Genomic DNA, 20,364 nt, shown 5'->3' on the forward strand with positions numbered 1-20,364 from the left:
TATCTAGAATGTAAATGTTAACGATCGAAGTTGTTTAAGTATCGTCATCACACAGCAATCTCAACGTTATTCATAAACAAAAACAACGCGATCACAGTCGGCGCAAGTGTTCCTAACCTATCAAAACAGCAACTTTATTGCCGCGACAAACCTTCATTCATTCCAACAAGTTAAACATAATAAATCTGATCAATGCAGCATTTAAGTCGAGTAATTTCAAAGAGTCGAAATTTGTCCTGACAATATTTACGGTGACAGCTGAGAGCGCGCATGATTCGCCGAGATCAAAGCTGGGGTGCGCAGGCGCAGCGTCACGTGTTCAACAACATGGAGGTCGCGCAGTCGACTCCTTGGGGAGTACACGAAAAAATAGCTTGTGTATTTTGTAAATAATATTTTATTGCGGTGCTTTTGGTCTGACTACGGCAGAAAGTTAAATAGCGGTTCTTTTGACAAATTATACCAAAAAAAATCGTTATTGAATGTTGTTGTAAGTTACTTTCATAAGAGTATCTTAATACAGAGTGAAATCAAACCCATTATCATTATTTTAAGAAGGTAGAGAGCGTTCGGACAAAAAAAAATAGAAGATTGGGTAAAAAAAATATATAAAATGACTAAAACGAGAGTAAGTAAATGGTTAATTGTAAATGAAAAGAAATTTTACAAAAAAATAATTATATATCAGTCAAATTTTATTTGATGCTTAAAAAATAAATAATAAATTTCTACATGCTTGTAATAAATTATTAATTTATGTTTAATCCCATGCGCCTGCGCAATTGTAGTGCCTGTTGATTCGCAGCCAGTCCCTTTCTGTGATGTACACGCGTTGTCCCATTTGGCCTTCATGCTCCTAAAAAAATAACAAAACACAAATTAAAGGTGAAACTTGTATGCAAAGGTATTTATCTTACTAGTTGCTTGAGGGGGGAGAAATTGATTCTTAGCAATGGAGTTTGACAGGCCCGTTGCTTGCAATATGCCCTATCAGGTCGACATCCAGGTGGTTCCACCTGGAAACCATTGTGAACAATTCTTGTTGAATTCGTCACGATGGGCTAAGTGACCTGCTTCATCCTCACCTGTCATCCTTCACTGATGCCCCGCCGGTGTATACCGATAGTGCGGGTGGGATTACCATTCCATTATCACCCAATAAAAAAAGTATGAATGAAAATAGGAAGGGGTAGGAGGGTTTGTTGAGCCACATTGCTAGTCATATACCCTGTCAAGTTGACCTTCACCTGGAAACCATCGTGTTAAATTTCTGGTGTAATCATCATGATGGGCTAACTGACCTACTGTCATCCTCATTATTCCTCACTGCTTCTCCGCGATGTATACCAATAGTATAAGCAAGATCATAATTTTATTGTCATCCATTTAAAAAACCCCTTGTTGAAGTGTAATTTTGTTTTTTTTAAACAACTTAGAATGGCAAACAAGCTGACGGCCCACCTGATGGAAAGTGGAACCATCGCCTATAGACATGAGCAGTACCATGGACATAACAGAGTATACTGTTTCGCCCATGATACCCCCCCCCCATGCGTTGCCTTTCCTGAGGACTCAGATGTTATTCCTCTGTACCCTGTAAATTCACGCCATATCCCACCCTTCAAACTGAAACATAGCCATGCAAACACAACACACACAATACAAATATATACTCTTTTAGTACACTTAAAATTCTAGAAAATATGCCATGTCACCATATACCCCGAGTGTATAGTGTTCGAACGACTCAAATCATTTATTTCGTGGTAGGCAAATAGTTTACCTGCAGGGCGACAATAGTGGGCTGGCCGTTGTTGCTGAAAGCGTACGGTCCGTAGTGAAGGCAGCTCACGTAGTCGTATTCAACGTTCAGGTTGGATACCAGATCAGAGGTGTAGATAGCAAAGTTGTTTTCAGTGCCTGTTGGAATGTCAATCATAATTTAATATCATCGTTTTTTTTTTTTAATCGATCCCGGATATTGATTTCCTGGCTTTTTTCTTCATAATATTACATTTATATAAATGATTTTTTTACAGTTGTCATCATCGTTTACAATTATTATCATCGTTGCTTTTTATCCATTGTTATAAAGGCCACTTCTTTTCCAGCGGGTGTCGTAAGAGGCGAGTAAAAAAACATAATGGTCGAGGGATGGGCAGCGGCGTCCCTCTTAAAACATTATTTTCCTCATTCGACTTTAAATGTGACAGAATTCTGAATAACAATGGACAATAGTTTAATTCGAAAATACTCATATTTTTTTTTTTTTATTATTTATTATCACTAAAATACAGAGTTACAGAACTTGAAACTATCATGTAATATAAAGTCAAAGTCACAATAAATTTTCATTTAATAGGTAAACTTTAAAAAATATACATTTTTATATGATTCCGATGTAGTTTCAGAAAGTTGTGTGTTGAGAAGAAACACCGCCGTCAATCGTGGCAAGGTCTGTTATTATGATTTAAAAACTAAACTACGGAATTGATTTTAACGAAATTTATATGGAGCCAATCTAAAAATATATCCTTTGAAATAAAAAAAAAAAACTTTTCCAAATCGGTTTATAAATAGTGGAATTCTGTGGTAACAAACGTAAAAAACACCGAATTGAGAAGCACCTCTTTTTTCAGAAGTCGGTTAAAAAATCTAAATGAAAAACAGGATAACACTAACCAGGTGAGATATTCTCCTGAACGATCCTCACGTAGTCATCACGGTTGTAGGTGGACTGCATATGCAGAAAGCCAATAATGTGCATCCACTCGTGGACAATGGTGGCGTGACGGAAGCAGCCGACGCCTGGGGTGTTGCGGGCGAGGTTCATGGTGTGGACACCGCGCGACTCCCAGTAGCCGACGTGGGCGTAGCATCCACCAGAACCACCCTGTTACACGATTATGTTACAAAAATTGGAAAAACTTAAAACATATTTGGAAATATTTTTATGCCTAAGCCTGTATTTGGAAAATCTATATTATTATTAAATTAAAAAAATAATTTTCCGAGAACTCAGCTGGATGGATTCGAATCTACATCTCCCTGTTTTTTCAACCCCGCCTGTGCTATCAGTATACACTAGCGGGGTACCAGTGAGAGGTGATAGGTGAAAATGAAAAGGCAGGTCAGTTAGCCCATCGTGACGAATTCAACGATAAATTAGTTACGATAGTCTCCAGGGAGAACCGCGTGGAGGTCGACCTGTTAGGATATATAATGGGAACTAACCTACCCATTACAAATAATCACGTCCTCCCACATCTCCTTGTTAGGGGGAGAAAGGATTGTTAGTAATGGAGATTAGCAATTCTATTGCTACCCTATCAGGTCGTCTTCCACACGGTTTCCCTGGAAACCATCATGATTGATTCATTGTTGAATTCGTTACGGCTTATCGTGATAAGTTCAACTGACCTGCTTAATCATCACTTATCATTCCTCACTGGTGTCCCGTCAGCGTATACCGATAACGCAGGCGGGGTTCATTCCATTATTATCCATTAAAAAACATTTCCCTGTTATTCGAACAGTTTCGTTTGCGACAGTTATGAATGGCATAAATAAAAATAAATAAATGTATGTATAGATGGTCACCGTTGCCTATAGACTTACACAGCACCATGCCATCACAAAATACAACGTGATGCTCGTAATACCACCCCTCATAAGTTGCTATTCCTGTGAACTATCTTTTTTTTTTTTATTACAATTTTTTTTTCCTTCCGTACCTTGTAATTTCATTGCCTTATCTCAGCTTTCAAACCGAATATCTACTTCACGGCAGAAACACAGATGGGACAGAGATACTCATGCAAATGACTGTAATACAAAGTCTCCCTCCGATAAGAGTATGAATGTAAATGTTACTTCGCTATCAAGTAAACGCCGTGTAATCCCGGCATAGAATGGGCCACCCCGTCTTTTCTCCTAAGTGTCGTAAGAGGCAACTAATAGAGCTCAAAAGTCGAAGAATGGACAGTAGTGTCCCTCTTAAAACATCATCAAAGCTTAACTATATAATAATAATAACATCAAGTGAAATGAAAAAATAATCATATCAAATTATTTTGAAAAAAAAAAAAGGCAAATAGTGTTAAATACTTACAGTAACTCTCACATACACTGTATCACCGGGTTGCCTGTAGCGGAATCGGACGCAAGTTTTCTCCTCGATGTCCCTGATACCTTCCAAGATGGCGGCTTGCTGCTGGGGTCCTAAATATTAATCGTTATTAAATAAAAAAAGTGCTACATAACCATTTCATTATCAGAAACGGACAATGCAATGTATGTAAACATGTAGTTTAACGTGTTTATTTAGAATTTTTGAATTTTATTTACACTGGTTGAAAACATGGTACACGAAGGCCACAGCATTTTATCACTATCGTATATGTTTAACACTATGCCTCACTGAAAGGAATGCAGTTAATTTGATAACTCCATTTTTATTTTAAAATATTGTATGTGAATGTATATACATATTTTTTTATATCTTTGATTAAATGTTGCCTTATATATTTGATTAAATTTAATCGTCATACTATTTATTTTTATATAACAACGGAATCTGAAAAATTGTTTAAAGACTTGATGCTTCTGCCACAGTTTACCGTCGTTCGCACTGCTACTAACTATCGATAAGAAATTACCATGATTTATTATTAATTTGTTAGTTCATAAGTGACAACGCTTGATATTGTAATTTTTTTAAAAAGTATGCTTGTACCTATTATTTGCTTTTGATATTGTAATTAATTATTTATAGTAGAACTTTACAATATTTGCATCTTAATCTCTTTAATTTAATATTTTGTATAGTTTTGTACCAAATTCATCTTTAGATTTAACTCCGTAAAAGAAGTCAACTAACAAAGGAGTACACTTGTATTAAGTTTTTTTTTTTATACAACTTAGAATGGGAAACAAGCTGACGTCCCACCTGATAGAAAATGATAACCGTCGCCTATAGACATGAGCAGTACCATGGACATAACAGAGTATACTGTTTCACCCATGATATCCCCTATGCGTTGCCATTCCCGAGGACTCAGGTGTTATTCCTCTGTACCCAGATCCAAATTCACGCCATATCCCACCCTTCAAACCGAAACACAACCATACAAACACAGCTGCTTCACGGTTAAAACACGAATGGGACAGAGGTACCCAAGCAATCGACGTTATCATTTTTATAAATGTTGCATAATTTTGTTTTAAATTACATTAAAGAGTAAATTAATAAATATGTTTTATTGATTACAAAGCATAATTGCGGCAATCAGTTCAGAATTAGTAATATTATTGCATAAGATACACAAATATGGACGTACATTACTATTCATCAATTATTCATTGCTATCAATGTTCAAATTAAAATCAATCACTGATAAATAAAAGGAATTAAATTTTAATACATGTTCATTACATTTGTTATCTTCGTAATTCAGATTTATGTATTTGATGGGGCATAAGTTATTTGATAAGTCGTTAATGATCAGTTTATCTTTTAATTAAATCAACTTTTTGTTATATTGCATAATCTGAATAACTTATAGGTTACAAGGTTCTAGAAGATAGTACGGTTGGTGAATCCATTCATGGATAAAGAATATCAAATATATCCCTGGATCATAAATAAATGATAAATAAATATGGAATAAATGGCTTAAATATGAAAGCTGGAAACATTGTCACAAACACACATGCGTTCCAACTTAAAATAATTCTTATTGCAACCCATTTTAAATAATTTCGTGATCGCAGTTACCACATGGGTAATAGTTTCCTAGGCGTGATACTCCGTGGTGTCAGTAATTCTCATGTCCATAGTACCCTTAACGTGGAAAACATTCCTGAGAGCCTTTTAAAATAACAATAAAAAAATACTCACCGAACTCGCCCGCTCCAAATTCCCAAACAACAGTGTTTTCAGGCCACTTAGTGTTGGGCCAAGTGTACGCGTTGCGACCCAACGCGTACTCCTGGATCATGTTCTCCATGATGAAGTCATCCAAGATGATATCACCCTCGTATTTGCCGCTGTTTTCCTCAGGGTTGGCCAGCGGGTTCGCCTTGGAGCGAGCAAGGAATAGCTCTCCATCGTCAGTAGCTGGAATTACAATGTAAATATTGATCTAAAAAATGTAGACACACACTGTTGTAAATTTTACATATAATCCTAACAGTGAGTCTGTATTTGGTACTAAGAAGAGGGCTGGCATATAAAGTATAAACTTTTTATAGATGAAAAGCGAGTGGTCTCAAAAAAAATATGCATTTTTCCATTATCACTAGAATTAAACAAAAATTAATCAATATAATAAAATCAATATAAATAATATTGAAATCTGTTAATATATATAACCGTATAAAGAACAGTCTTAGAAATGACGAAATAAAGGAGAAAACATGTGCGTTAGTATTAAATTATATATTCATCATGATGACATTTTTTTTCGGTATTGTATACAAAAATACTCTTTTATAAATAATATTATTTTATTCCTAGATCAGGTTCGTCAAGCAAAAGTCAACAAAAATGCTCAACGGTTAAAGTATACATTTGATATATCTGTATTATTAGTTTTTCTTTAATATTATATCCTAGTATTTCAGACTTAGTCTGAAAAGATAGTTTTTGACAAGCTTCTAAGATTACAGTCAGCTTTCCTGTTTTTTCATCTCCACTCTCTGTATCAGCTAGTTTTAGCATTTATGCAGTATTTTTATAGAAGTATTAAAATAAATTTGTTATCTTCGTGTCATAAAGAAGTAAAGACGCAATATTTTACTTCTTTTCATGTCCAGGATGGAGGCGGAACAAAACATCATATATTACTATAAAAAAAAAAACATAAACTCGGATAGCGTCTTATATGCTCTAATTATTAGGCAAAACCAGTCCTCAAAATTGTGTATATGAGGATTATTATGGTATGTTATGGCATTATTAATAATAATTTCTATGTATTGTAATATTTAGTGATATGCCAAGAAAATATGTACACATAAACATCACATAATCTCATACTTTATGCACTATATTACTTATTTTTTAATATATTGCTTTGTTCCATTATATGCCGTCGTCGATTTCTCGTGTACTTCATATACGGTATGAAGGGATATAAAAAAAATTATCACGTTAATGCAAGTAAATAGTTCATTGAACTTACTAATCTTGGTGCTTTCCAAGAAGGATCTAAACGCCTGAATCTCCTCTCGACTCCTCACTACCGACGGCGTGGCTGCCGCCAGCCCGAGCGAACAAACAAGAATGGCCAACTTGTACATAATGACAGCTGATACGTGATACGCGACATACATATTTATATCAATTGTTTATCATATCGCTGCCAGATAATTGTTATCGATTTAATTTTCTAATCTCGATTATGACGTTTAAATCGAAATTACTGATTTGTTTTGAATTTATTGGGGCTCTTTTATTGGAGGGAAATCTGTCATAGTGATCACTCATCCCAGGGTAAACGAGTGGGTATTACTGGACTCCTTCTGTCTAAAACATCACCTTGTATCTTCTCTTCGCTGTAGTATTAAAGTCACAGATTCTCTATCGCATTTTCATGATTTACATTATCAATGGAACTTGATGAAAGTATTTTTTTTTTATATTTATGAAATCTCATCATTCTGTCTGTATATTAAAATTATAAATAGGAAAGATTTGTTTGTTTGTTTGTTATGAATAAACTCAAAAACTACTCAACCGATTATAAAAATTCTTTCACCTATGGAATGCATCATTATCAGCGAATCTTACGTCTGTCTTACTGAAAAAAAAAAACACTGCGCCACTTGATTGTATACAAACATTCCTGCCTTACATTCTTATATATTTGCAAGTGTACAAACATTATCTGTTTACACAACGTAAACTTGACGTAGACTTGTGTAGGTACGACGTAGAAGTACCAGGCAAGTGAACGCCGTTTTTTTATGAAGTCAACAGTTACCATATTCATAGCGTAGTAAGTATTGCTTGCTCTAAGTACTTTAAATATTATTATTGTAGTTAGTTAGTTAGTTGCTAGATACAAAAAAATTGTCTTCGTTGATATAACTCCTATACGTCTTAATTGGTTTGTTTTGAAATCCTGCGATGAGGAGGAGGGCGTTGATATTCGCGACACAGTTTTATACTTCTGCAGATATCATTGTTTTTCAATATTATTGTAATCCTTCTTGTCAGGACAGTTAGCCCTTCGTGACGAACTCACCAATGAATGATCACCAATAAATCTAATAAGTTGATAATATATATATATATATATATATATATATATATATATATATACGCTTAATATTATTATTACAAACATTAGAATATTATTACTATTTGTAACTCATTTTGAGTTACAAATAGTAATTATATATAGTACCTCCTTAGGATGTCTTAAAGGGAATCAGAATCGAATTATTTTAATTATTCGAATAATTAGTTATTACTAATTTAATATTTCAACTAGTTGATTAGTAATATACAATTTTATAAAATACAATAGATGTGAATGAATAGAAGACCATAAATAAAACAACAAATTTTTTTGTACTAACAATAATTATTCTCGTCATCCCAGCAGTAATTAATTATTAACAATTTGCTTTACTGCTTAATTTACTGATGAATATCGAAAGTTGCTAATTTGTACTAAATGTACTAAAGTGACAACACTATTCACCATTAGCGAAAAATAACATTTCAACGATCGGGTCGACTCGGCTACGGTCGTACCGACTCGTATATAAACAACTATTAATGAAGGATTTCAGCAATTGGTACTCATAGAAACGTATAGTGAATAAAATTAGTAGTTAAATTAATGAAATTAGTAGTCGAATGATTTGAAAATCATTCGAATTATTCGAATGAATTGCTCAATCAAATAATAAGTAGACGAATTAGTAAATTAGCGCATCGCTAGAATAAGGGGAATATAGTAATAGTGCAATAAAAAACAACATTTTAAGGTATTAAATATCCTCCTATTATGGAACATTGCCCTGTTGTCCTGGCATAAATTAGGCCACTCCTTCCTTTCCCGTGGTGTCGTAAGAGGCCACTAAAGGATTTTAATAGTCAAGGAATAAACAGGAGCGTCTCTTTTAAAATATCACGAAAAGCCTAACTGCGGTTACCAATTCGCCAAAGCATGGCTACTGCTTTCAAAATCCCCTCTTATAAACTATCATAAGAGGGGGGAAAGGGATTGTTAGTAATGGAGATTGAGAATTCCATTGCTAGCAATATACCCAACCAGGTTGACCTCCTCGCGGTTCCCCCTGGACACTATCATGATTTATTCCTAATGAATTCATCATGATGAGCTAACTAGCCTGTTTTCATCCTCATCGATCACCCTTCACTGGTGCCCCGCCAGCGTATCCCGTTAGCGCAAGCGGGGTTACTATTCCATTTTCTACCAATATATGTGTGTGTATGTATATGTATGTGTATATGTATATATAAAAAACTATTATTATATGAAACAGTCCCATATCTAGAACTAACAAAATTTTTCATCCTGCCTCCTACCAAATTGTTTATAATTATTCCTCTCCCTCCAAAGGTTGCCTGGAAGAGAGTCTTGATAAGTTCGCCCATTGTTTTCTCATTGTGATATTCAGCAGTGGTCAGATATTAGCTGATATATTGACGATGATGATGACGAGGTGCGGAGTATGGAAACTGTATAAATTTTCAAATCTCTGACCGTACATTGATCCAGGAGGCAGATTATTTTATATATTTATTTATTTACTTACCGTGTTCCAAGGCTTCGTGATGTTTATGAACTTGAATAGTCTATAATCTTTCCCAAGAAATGGGATATCAAATGCAACAAGAATTTTTCAAATCCGACTGGTTGTTCCAGAGATTAGCACGTTTAAACACACAAACAAACTCTTCCGCTTTATATATTAGTATAGATGTAAAGATAAGTCTCAGGGTCATTACATATATTAATTAATTATACCTAGATAACTTTATAGGTAACTATAATACATACATAACAATGACAAATACATACAGCATTATTGCTTATCATGTCATAATGACCAGACAGTAGATTGGTCAGCGAAATCCTGTTCACATTGCAGTGCAAATCAAAGTCCAAAGTTTTTTTTTTTTTAATTAAGGCCTTTCCAAGAGATTACAGCATGGGGTTCTTCAAAAAAGGAGTAAAGAGATTTTGTTTAAGACTGGCAAAGCGCGTGTTAAGTCCGTGATAGTACAGGCGTTCATAGGCTACAGTTTACTTTACCATCTGGTAAGCTGTATTCATGTTTGCCTCAGTGGTAAAAAAATAATATAGATTTTCAATACTTTTTTTAAGTATGAAAATGAAATGGTAACTTTACTTGCGCTTTCGATATACGTTGACGGGGCATCAGTGAGAGATGATGCGTATAAAAGCAGGTCAATCAACCCATCGTGACAAGTTCAATAAGCAATGGGATTATTACACCCCATTACTAACAATCTCTTTCCCCCTAATTTCAATATTTACAAGTAAGTAAATACATTTTGTTCTGTAAAAATACGCCAGTATCTCTAAAGTTTTGTTCTAGATGTTCTATAAAAGATAACTAAGCTGATAAACCTGATGGAAAGTGGTACCGTCATGATGGACATGAAAGAATGCTTGCTATATCATCATGATTTATGTTCATATTTTATAAAAGGTGACATTTATCAATTTCCATCAACAAGGCTTGTTTGCCATTCTAAAAATTGCATAAATAAAATGGTCGTAAACAGAGGGATACTTTGTATAAAAGTTGATTGCTTGCAAACCAATTCTTGGATACAATATATATTTGTGTTTCGTAGGTTCTATTACTCGAGCATTTAAAATTATATAAAACTTTGTCTATATTTGTGTTTGCATTGCTGTGTTTACTGTTTTGAAGGGTGAGATTTTAGTGAATTTACAGTGTAATAAACTATAATATAACATCTGAGTTCTCAATGGCAACGCATCAGGGGTTATATGGGCGAAACAGTATACTTTGTTATGTTTATAAACTGTCAATTTTAAAATGGTATTATTCAGGTTACCAAAATAAAAAAAATCGTTAGATGGAAAAATTATCCATTCTAAATTGTATACCAAAAAAAAACCTGGTCGAAATGTTGGACAACATAGGTAAATTTTCATAGTTTACCTAAATAATCGTTATAATTCCCGTTTTATATAAAACATGATGAAACATCGAGATAATAACCCGGGTACATTATCACATTTTACCAGTTAGGTCTACACGTATACGAAAGCATAAATTTTAATCCGTGTTTATTAAAACAAATTAAGTATTTGATTATGTTATGATTATGTTAATTACTTCGCTATCGGCTTATTGAAAAATCTAAACCGATTATGAAATATTTAGGTGTGTACCTACTTGATTATCTGTATATATAATTAATACTTAACTATGATTATTTATACTTATAATGTCTGTTTTAAAGTTAGCATCTGAACAAAACAATATTTAATAGGTATTTCATCAGATTCGAAACATTGTATTGAGTATAGGTGCGTTCGATGAGGAGGCCGAATAGTCTATGTCCAAGGTGTAAGGAAAACTACGCAAAGACATGTCTCAGAGTACATAAACTATCTCTGAAGATATTTAGAGAAATCATGCCTCAGAAAGCCTCCAATATCAATTATATTATTCTTTTTATGATTTTATACCAAAAAGCCCAAAATTATAAAAATTATATATATATATATATATTTTTTTTTTATTATCAATAAAAATACAAAGTTACAGAAGTTATGTTACATTAGCATTCAGAAACCACGTAGGTTTATATTAATACTAAATACATTCAAATTATTTAAATTGTATTTAAAATCATGCAAGTATCGTTTTAATTTACATTTGATGTTGCTAATAGTAATATTATCATTACGCAAATTAATCCAAATGTCATTTGGATATAATTTTCATATACAGTAGAAGCCTCTTATACATGACGTGGCAGCAATAATCGTAAAAATAACGATCGATTGCCGTAAAGAAAAAAAGAAGAAGGTAGATAGTTCCTGGCTTAACTGAATAAATAAAGTTTTTTTTTTCTATACACTTTTAAATATCTGCCTCAACGAATAGGAATTTAATTTATATATTTTTTAAACTTCTTTACGTATTGTATTTTATTAGAGATTTTCATTATTCATTATTAAATGTCAAGTGCATTACTAATAAAAAAAAGCGGCTATATTGGCAACTATATGCCCTTTTTTCTATTTTTTTTTTTATACTACTTAGAATGGCAAACAAGCTGACGGCCCACCTTATGAAAAGTGGTAACCGTCGCCTATAGACATGAGCAGTATTATAGACATAACAGAGTATACTGTTTCACCCATGATACCCCCCATGCGTTGCCATTCTTGAGGACTCAGGTGTTATTTCTCTGTACCCAGTAAATTTCACGCCATATCCCACCCTTCAAACCGAAACACAGCCATGCAAACACAACTGCTTCACGGTTGAAACACGAATGGGACAGAGGTATAAATCGACTTTTGTATAAAGTCTCCCTCTGGAAAAAGTATTAAGTAGTAAGTATTTTTCAAGTATTCTTTTGTAACTTTAATTATTTTAACATACAGACTCACTTTTGCAGTTATAAATGTTATTAGTCAAGATTAATTATAAGCTGATTATAAGATTTAATTTCTATAATGCCTGTACGAGATTAGATAAAATATAGGTAGGTATATTGTAATCTAGAGTAGGTATTGGACATGAATAGGAAAGATAGATTAAATATGTATACAAATATACATTTATTTAAAAAAAATAGATTTTAAAAATATTTTTTTTTTATTTATAAACATTATGTACTATACCAGAAAATGTTGTAATATAAAATAATAATAATTAATTAATTTTGTAAAGATTTTCAATTGCCATCTCAAATATTATATTTTAATATTAGAACAACCGGATTACATTTTTTTATTACGCTTAAGTACATTTTAATCGAGAAAGTTCGACTAGTTTTGGGACCATTTAGGACTCTTAGTCGTGAGCGGTCGTAACCCTAGAACGAGGCTGTTTAAAAACATAAATTAATCCAGTTAATCTTACATTAAAATATAATGTATAGTTATGAAATTTTTAACAATAAAATCTCAAATATTCTTAAGATTGCTTTAAAACACTAGTATTCTAAATCATATATATACGTGTAACAAGTTCCTATACTTTCATATAATAAAATACTGAATGATTAAAATTGTTAGATGTGACTTTATTTAAAAAGAGAACGTATACTTGGCTGGATATAAATAGTTTTGCTCATATAAATGATTTCTTAAATAAAAAAAAAAAAATTAATTGACGAATATTTTAAAACAACTTTGCTTGCTATCACACTGTTAGCTAAACACATATGTTCTTTTACCAATGTTACATCTTAAATTGTACCGTGGTTAAGGAAATAAAGTTCATTATTATTAGGTTCATTTCACTCCATATAGGTACAAAGTCTATCATTAGCATCTATTTAATATAAAGAGACATTCTGCCAGTTAAATTGAATATTTTTCCTAAAGGTATGGATCGAGAAACAATAAAAAATTTAAACGTCCTCATACTACAGCAGACGCGCTATGTTAATAAGGGACGCTCAAATTTTTGTTGTCAGTAACCTTTTACAGATGTTTCTTTGGGAAAAATATTCACATTTACTGACAGTATATTTCCTTTTTGTATCGGTTGTAGTAATTTTGATTCCACTCTCTAACAGGGCGATAAAATAACACTGTTGTTATTTATTATGCGCTAATGTCCTGTAGATTTGTTTGGGGTGCCACATCCTTCCCCCAAGCTCCGGGGCAATTGTAGTGCCTGTTCAGCCTCAACCAGTCCAAAGCAGTGACTTCATTGGTTTGACCCATCTCACCATCGAAAGGCTACAGAAAAAAATATTTACGTAAATAAGTTTGTACAAAATAATGGGAGTTGTAGTAAAACGAATGTTGAATGTTTAACTAAACGGCATCGTTTTCAAAATTTTTTATCGAAATTAGTTTATAATTGGCCAATAAATATTTTGTAAAATATAACAAATAAATAACACGTCAAATAAAAAATGTCTAGTCATTCCATTTGCATATTAGATTTTGGTGTAATGCTATTTAAATTCCAAGCAAATGGAAGATAAAGTACCGACATATTTTATTTTTTAAATATCGAATTAACATGGAATGGTATTCACCTGTTTTTGCAATGTAAAGAGGCGGGGCATTAATCCTTACTAATATTATACTCGTAAATGTAAAAGTGAACTTGACCTTTTAACAACTTAAACAATTACTATGAAATTTGATATATATGTACTATATGGGATAAGAAAGGATATAGGATATAGTTATCCCGGTCAGTGAACACATCCTGGTCACACTAACGATGTCGTAGATAAAGTAAGTAGAGAACAAAACGACGAAGTTTTTTTTTATGCGGAAAATGGTACGGTAACCCCGCCTGCGCTAACGGGATACGCTAGTGGAGCACCAGTGAAGGGTGATAGATGAGAATGAAAACAGGCCAGTTAGCCCATCATGATGAATTCATCAGGAATTAACCATGATAGTTTCCAGGGAGAACCGCGAGGAGGTCGACCTGGTTAGGTATATTGCTAGCAATCGGATTCTCAGTCTCCATTACTAACAATCCCTTCGATACTAACAATCCAAATCCCAAACGACGAACAAAGTTTAATGTAGCTCTGTTGATTCTTGGGGATAAAGAAATTATTAGTAATGAAACCTAACCTTTACTAGCAATATACTCTATCAGGTTGACCATCACGCGATTTTCCTTGGAAACCAACGTAATCAATTCTTGTCAAATTCGTTGACCTGCTTTTATCTTCACCTGTCATCCCTCACTGGTGCCCCGTCAATGTATACCGATAGCACAAGCGGCCACACCATTCTATATTCACCCTTTAAAAAAAAGTTTAGTTGATTCATCGTGAGTTAGTTTATGAATTAATCAAGGTGGTTGTCAAACGGAATTCGTTCTGCACTATATCCTGTATATTCAGTAATGGGGATTTTAGTCTCCATTCGCCTCAACTTATTCTATAATTCCAGCTACATACCCAAAGCGGCACGATGGTTGGCTGTCCGTTGACGCTAAACCCGTACGGGCCGTAGTGCATACAGCTGGTATACTCGTAAGGCAGCGCGTGGTTGCTCACTAAGTTGCTTTCGTATTTATCGAAGTTGTGCTCCTTGCCTATGGTCAAACAAATATTATTTACAGAAAATTGAATACTTTTTTTTATACCATAAAGGTAGCAAAGAAGCGTATAGCTTGTCTGATAGTTAACGGTCACTGTAGTCTATGGACGCCTGCAATACTAGGATTGTCATGTAGGTAGGCGTTAGCAATAGCGCTGGCAAACACGCTGACGGCCCACCTGAATGTAAATGGTAACTGTCACCTATAGATATGAGCAGTTGAAGAAATCTTAATACGCTCTTTTTGAGGAAAACCTTGACTTGAAGTTCATTACACAGTTTTCAAATTTCGTGGACTGTGATTTTGTATTTGTGTTTGGTATTTGGCGAAACGTGATCATTTCGAGTGTTAATTAGAGAGTAAGTTTTAAGTAAATATATTTTAATTTATTCAAATGAATTATACTATATTACTTTTACTACAGTTGATATTTGGCTCTCTACCTACCTCGTAATTAATCGAGCGTGAATAAAGGAGGCTTATGTTCAGCAGTGGACAGTTAAAAGCTGATATGGTGATGATGTTGAGAAAAGCCGAGGTTTTCCCAAGAGACTACAACATGGGGTTTTTCAAAAGGGGGGTAAAGAGGTTTCTTCAGGGTCGGCAACGCACGCGTAATGCCTCTGGCATTGCAGATGTTCATAGGCTACGGTAACCACTTACCATCAGGTGGGCCGTATGCTTGTTTGCCACCTCAGTGGTATAAAAAAAAAACTTGTTTGCTGTTCTATGTTTTTATTTTCTATTCTAAGTTGCATAAAAAAATTGTTTCACTAACCACTCTCAATGTTCTCCCACATGATGCGAACGTAGTCATCTCTGTTGTATGTGGACTGCATGTGGAGGAAGCCCAGCACGTGGAGCCACTCGTGGATGATGACGACGTGGCGGAAGCAGCCGTTGGCGAGGTTCAGGGTGTGTACGCCGCGAGTCGACCAGTAGCCGACCGACGCGTAGCAACCGTCTTGCCTATTCTGGTAAGTCGTGGACAAATATTGTAAGCTATTGTAACTTTTTCTAGCCGTTGTGTTGTTATTTTGCTCTAATTGAACTATTCTGCAGGGATATATTTCCAAAAGACTATAAAAAACTAAACTTAGTAAACTTATCATTAACACACAAAAAATCTATAGTTCTTTATTAATATAATTTTTTTTTTTAAAGTAATCCCGCTTATAAAGTTGGATTACATTATAACACAGATTAGCGTAGTTTTTTTTAAAAAAGTAGTGCTTCTTCTTCCCCTTTTGAGGACAGTTTTCCAAAATTATTAAAACACGTGTCTCTTAATTTATACTAGTTGTTTTCCGTGACTTTTCCCGCGTGTATAATATAAAGTATCCTATAAACTAAACTTAATTTTGGTCCATCCTTCCAACCCAGTGAGGATATAAACTACCTATGTACCAAATTATATTAAATTCTGTTTAGCCATTTGAGGGTATCCATAGATAGATATAGAGTATCAAACATAAATATGCTTCACAAACTTTCGCATTTATAGCAGTAGGATTAGGAATCTAATACAGTAATATTAAATACGTACGGTGATCCTGACGTAGTTCTGGTCTGAAGGTGTTCTGAGACGGAAGCGAACGCATGAGTTACGCTCAATATCATTGATAGCTTCGATAATAGCCCTTTCTTGATCGGAATCTGTAATGAAGTGATTCTTTCTAATTACCGTTATCATCTCATCAGCCGTTGCCTGTTCCTGCTAAGCATAGGTTTCTTGGTGAGCGAAGTGTGTTCACGTAAAGTTGTGTGTTCCCTCGACAATAGGTCACACAATCCTCAGAATTTCGTGAAATATTCTTGTAAAATAAAAAAGAAAAAAAAACAGGTTTCTCCCATAAGGAGAGTTATGTCAGTATTTTGCCATGCTTGACAGGCGGGTTATAACCGCAGTTGGGTTTTGGTGATGATTTATGAGTAATAGGGACGCTGCTGCCCATGCCTGGACCATTATATTCCCTTAGTCGATTCTTATGATATCCGTGGGAAAAGAAGGGATGGCTCATTCTATGCCAGCAATACACAGCAAGCTTTTTAAGTTACATATTTATTTAATTGCTACTTACATAAATCTATTGCAGGTTTGTTGTATATTTTTTAAGAAGGAGGAGCTCACTACAGCCTAGAACTAACGTATTGCTTTTTACATTTACGTTGTTCATCTTAAAAGTAAACAAGACCAGACAATTTTATTAAATTTAAACGCGTAATCTTATATTCGTTAATTTTTTTTTCGCAATATTCATACTAGTAGTGTCCAGCGACTTGGTCTATAAATAGAATTTGAGTTCATAAAAATTCGTCCAAAAGTTTTTTAAATAAAAAAGTAAAAAAAAATACATCCATCAAAACAATCTCACAAAATTTTACATTAATAATAATAATAATAGAAATAAGATTGTGTACTCAAATACGTAAGTACAAGTAATTCACGTCTTTAACGTATTCGGGTGAAAGGAATTGTTAGTAAGAGGTCAAACTGCCTCAGTGCTAGCAATATACCCTATCAGGTCGACCTGCACGCGGTTCCTTCTGGAAACCATCGTGGTTAATTCTTGTTCAATTCGTCACGATGGACCAACTGGCTGTTTTCATCTTCACCTATCATCACTCACTGGTGCCCCGCCAGCGTATGACGAATGCGTAGGCGGAGTCACCATTCCCTTACCATTTATTTAATAAAGTATTATCTATTATGTAAATAAAAACAAATACTTACTGAATACACCCTCAGCGAACTCCCAAACCACTACATCGTCAGGCCATTTTGTGTTTGGCCAGATGTAAGCATTCCTGCCACTCGCGAATTCCTCCACCAGAGCATTGATTTGCTCGTCGTCCAAGATTATATCACCCTGGTACTTGCCGCTGTTCTCCCACGCGCTGGCTTGGGGGTTACTGGCCATGCGTTCCTCGAGAGAGGGACCATCTATAAGCAAAATAATAATTTTAAATTTTGCTCCACAAAAAACCCCTACTGCAAACGTGACAAAACAAGTTATTTCGATTTAAAAACTATTCAATTGATTCTTATTAATTCTATGGGATCAATCTAAAAATATATGCTTTCAGATAAAAAAGAATTATTCAAATCGGTTTATAGATGACAGAATTCTGAGCTAACAAATAAAAAAATAGAATATATAATGATATAACTAGCTATGTGCAAACATAAGCCTGATTCTTTTTTTGTTATTACATTATTGTTATATATTATTAATTATCACATTATTGCACACCGCTTTACCCGCTGACATTGATGCTCCTTTCCACTTTGGGTTTGCTGGAAGAGAACTCTTTTAGAATTAAGCTCGCCTTTGTACATTTACTTACATCTGTCATATTTTTATATACAATCAGTGTGTACAATAAAGTATAAATAAAAAAAATTATATAAATGTTTGTACTGCGCGGTGATTGAACGCACACCGTTCTTAGTTGAGGGAGAAAATTAAACCGCTGCAATACAAAGATCGTCCAGTTAAAAAAAAAGTGACAATAAACTCGTAATGGGGGGAAAGGGATTGTTAGTAATGGAGACTGAGAATCCCATTGTTAGCAATATACTCAACCAGGTCGACCTCCTCGCGGTTCTCCCTGGAAACTATCATGGTTAATTCCTGATGAATTCATCATGATGGGCTAACTGACCTGTATTCATTCTCATCTATCACCCTTCACTGGTGCTCCGTCAGCGTATCCCGTTAGCGCAGGCGGGGTTACCATACCATATTCACCCATCAAAAAAAAAATAAACTCGTAATACAAAAATATATTATTATATAACCTCGTCTAGTGGTCTCTAAAAAAGTCCTGAATGCTTCGATCTCCTCCCTGGACTTAGTCACTGGAGGCCCGCCGGCCGCTAGTCCAAGCAAACACACGAGCGTCACAAATTTCAACATGTTTGTAGAATATTCTAAAACTACTTAGGTATCAGCCATTATATATTGTCCTTGTAATGCATTTCAGTGATATAATCATTGATAATTATTATATTATCATGTGTAATTAATTTTATAAATATGATTAAATAATAAATTTGGCTCTACTTTTAAAAATAATTTATATGCGGCTATGTACTTACCTACTTTTACCTAACCACAATGGCAGGGGGGAAAGGGATTGTTAGTAATGGGGTCTAATAGCCCCATTACTGGCAATATACCCCCCTCTCAGGTTGACCTCCACGCGGTTGCCCCTGAAAAACCATCATGTTTAATTCTTGTCGAGTTCATCATGGTGGTAACTAACCTGCATTCATTCTCACCTATCATCTTCCACTGGTGTCTCGTCGGTGTATACCAATAGCGCGGGCGGGATTACCAATTCATTTTCACCCATTAAAAAAAACCACAATGGCACCAACCTCATCGCAATTGCCCCGTGTAATTTGCGTAAATTATTAAGTAATTTATTAATTTAAGATACATATTTACTTGCTAATTGGAGGGTAAATGAATAATTAAATATGCTCACGCCTGTAATACTTGATGGTGTATCCAGGCATTTTTATTAACTTTTACATTTCCGCGTTATTTTGGTTTGTGGATTTTAAGAGATAGGAATTAATGTCGAGATGCCTCAAGTAAATTATCAGTTTACCTGAATAATCGTGTTAACTTTCGTCTCTTAAAAACCATTTTTTTTTTTTATTTTAGGTTAGTTACTGTGTTGTTGATAACAGTCTACATTATATGCATTAAAAAAAATAATGTACAATTTTTTTAAATTTTTATTAATGTTTTAAAGAAAGCATTAAATATGTATGAAATGAAATTGTTACACAGCGACGATTTAAAAAAGTATAGTTGAGCTGTGCAAAAAAATATATAACATAGAGGACAAACGAGCACGTGACTCATCTGACGGTAAATGACTACTGCCGCCCATGTCGTATTGCATTGTATTGATGTCGTATCAGTTCGGAAATGGTGCTGCTGGAAGTTGATTCCAAAGCATGGCTGTGCATGGAAGAAAGTGCCTTATAAATCGCACGGTGAAGGACCGCCACTCATCCAGATGGTTGGGATGGTACTTTTGTTT

At 34.3% G+C, this 20,364-nt stretch overlaps 2 protein-coding genes across 2 annotated transcripts; both read right to left on the reverse strand.

Moving 5' to 3' along the window:
* Nucleotides 1–661: 661 nt before the first annotated feature.
* Nucleotides 662–7,338, reverse strand: LOC113522639 (seminal metalloprotease 1-like). Its single transcript, XM_026908395.3, has 6 exons — nt 7,185–7,338; nt 5,900–6,118; nt 4,112–4,221; nt 2,683–2,893; nt 1,784–1,920; nt 662–856 (listed from the first exon to the last, which is right to left on the reverse strand). The coding sequence occupies exons 1-6, from the start codon at nt 7,333–7,335 to the stop codon at nt 761–763; spliced, it is 924 nt and encodes a 307-aa protein (XP_026764196.2). The 5' UTR covers nt 7,336–7,338; the 3' UTR covers nt 662–760.
* A 6,028-nt stretch (nt 7,339–13,366) lies between these two features.
* Nucleotides 13,367–19,251, reverse strand: LOC113522669 (astacin-like metalloprotease toxin 5). Its single transcript, XM_026908433.3, has 6 exons — nt 19,106–19,251; nt 18,038–18,247; nt 16,850–16,959; nt 16,082–16,277; nt 15,161–15,297; nt 13,367–13,967 (listed from the first exon to the last, which is right to left on the reverse strand). The coding sequence occupies exons 1-6, from the start codon at nt 19,221–19,223 to the stop codon at nt 13,830–13,832; spliced, it is 909 nt and encodes a 302-aa protein (XP_026764234.2). The 5' UTR covers nt 19,224–19,251; the 3' UTR covers nt 13,367–13,829.
* Between the last annotated feature and the right edge of the window lie 1,113 nt (nt 19,252–20,364).

This window comes from Galleria mellonella, unplaced genomic scaffold (genome assembly GCF_026898425.1).
Source record: "Galleria mellonella isolate WM207_F2 unplaced genomic scaffold, CSIRO_AGI_GalMel_v1 utg515, whole genome shotgun sequence".
In the NCBI taxonomy this organism is placed as follows: domain Eukaryota; kingdom Metazoa; phylum Arthropoda; class Insecta; order Lepidoptera; family Pyralidae; genus Galleria; species Galleria mellonella.

Bases quoted from the DNA above. Each gene is read 5' to 3' on its own strand.
- LOC113522639 (XM_026908395.3), bottom strand. From the start codon at position 7,335: ATGTATGTCGCGTATCACGTATCAGCTGTCATTATGTACAAGTTGGCC. The intron at 1,921-2,682 runs GTTAGTGTTATC...ACATTCCAACAG, and splicing joins TCAGGAGAATATCTCACCTG to GCACTGAAAACAACTTTGCT. The intron at 857-1,783 runs GTAAACTATTTG...TTATTTTTTTAG, and splicing joins CCACTATTGTCGCCCTGCAG to GAGCATGAAGGCCAAATGGG.
- LOC113522669 (XM_026908433.3), bottom strand. From the start codon at position 19,223: ATGTTGAAATTTGTGACGCTCGTGTGTTTGCTTGGACTAGCGGCCGGC. The intron at 16,960-18,037 runs GTAAGTATTTGT...ACTTCATTACAG, and splicing joins GTTCGCTGAGGGTGTATTCA to ATTCCGATCAAGAAAGGGCT. The intron at 16,278-16,849 runs GTACGTATTTAA...ACGACTTACCAG, and splicing joins AGAACTACGTCAGGATCACC to AATAGGCAAGACGGTTGCTA.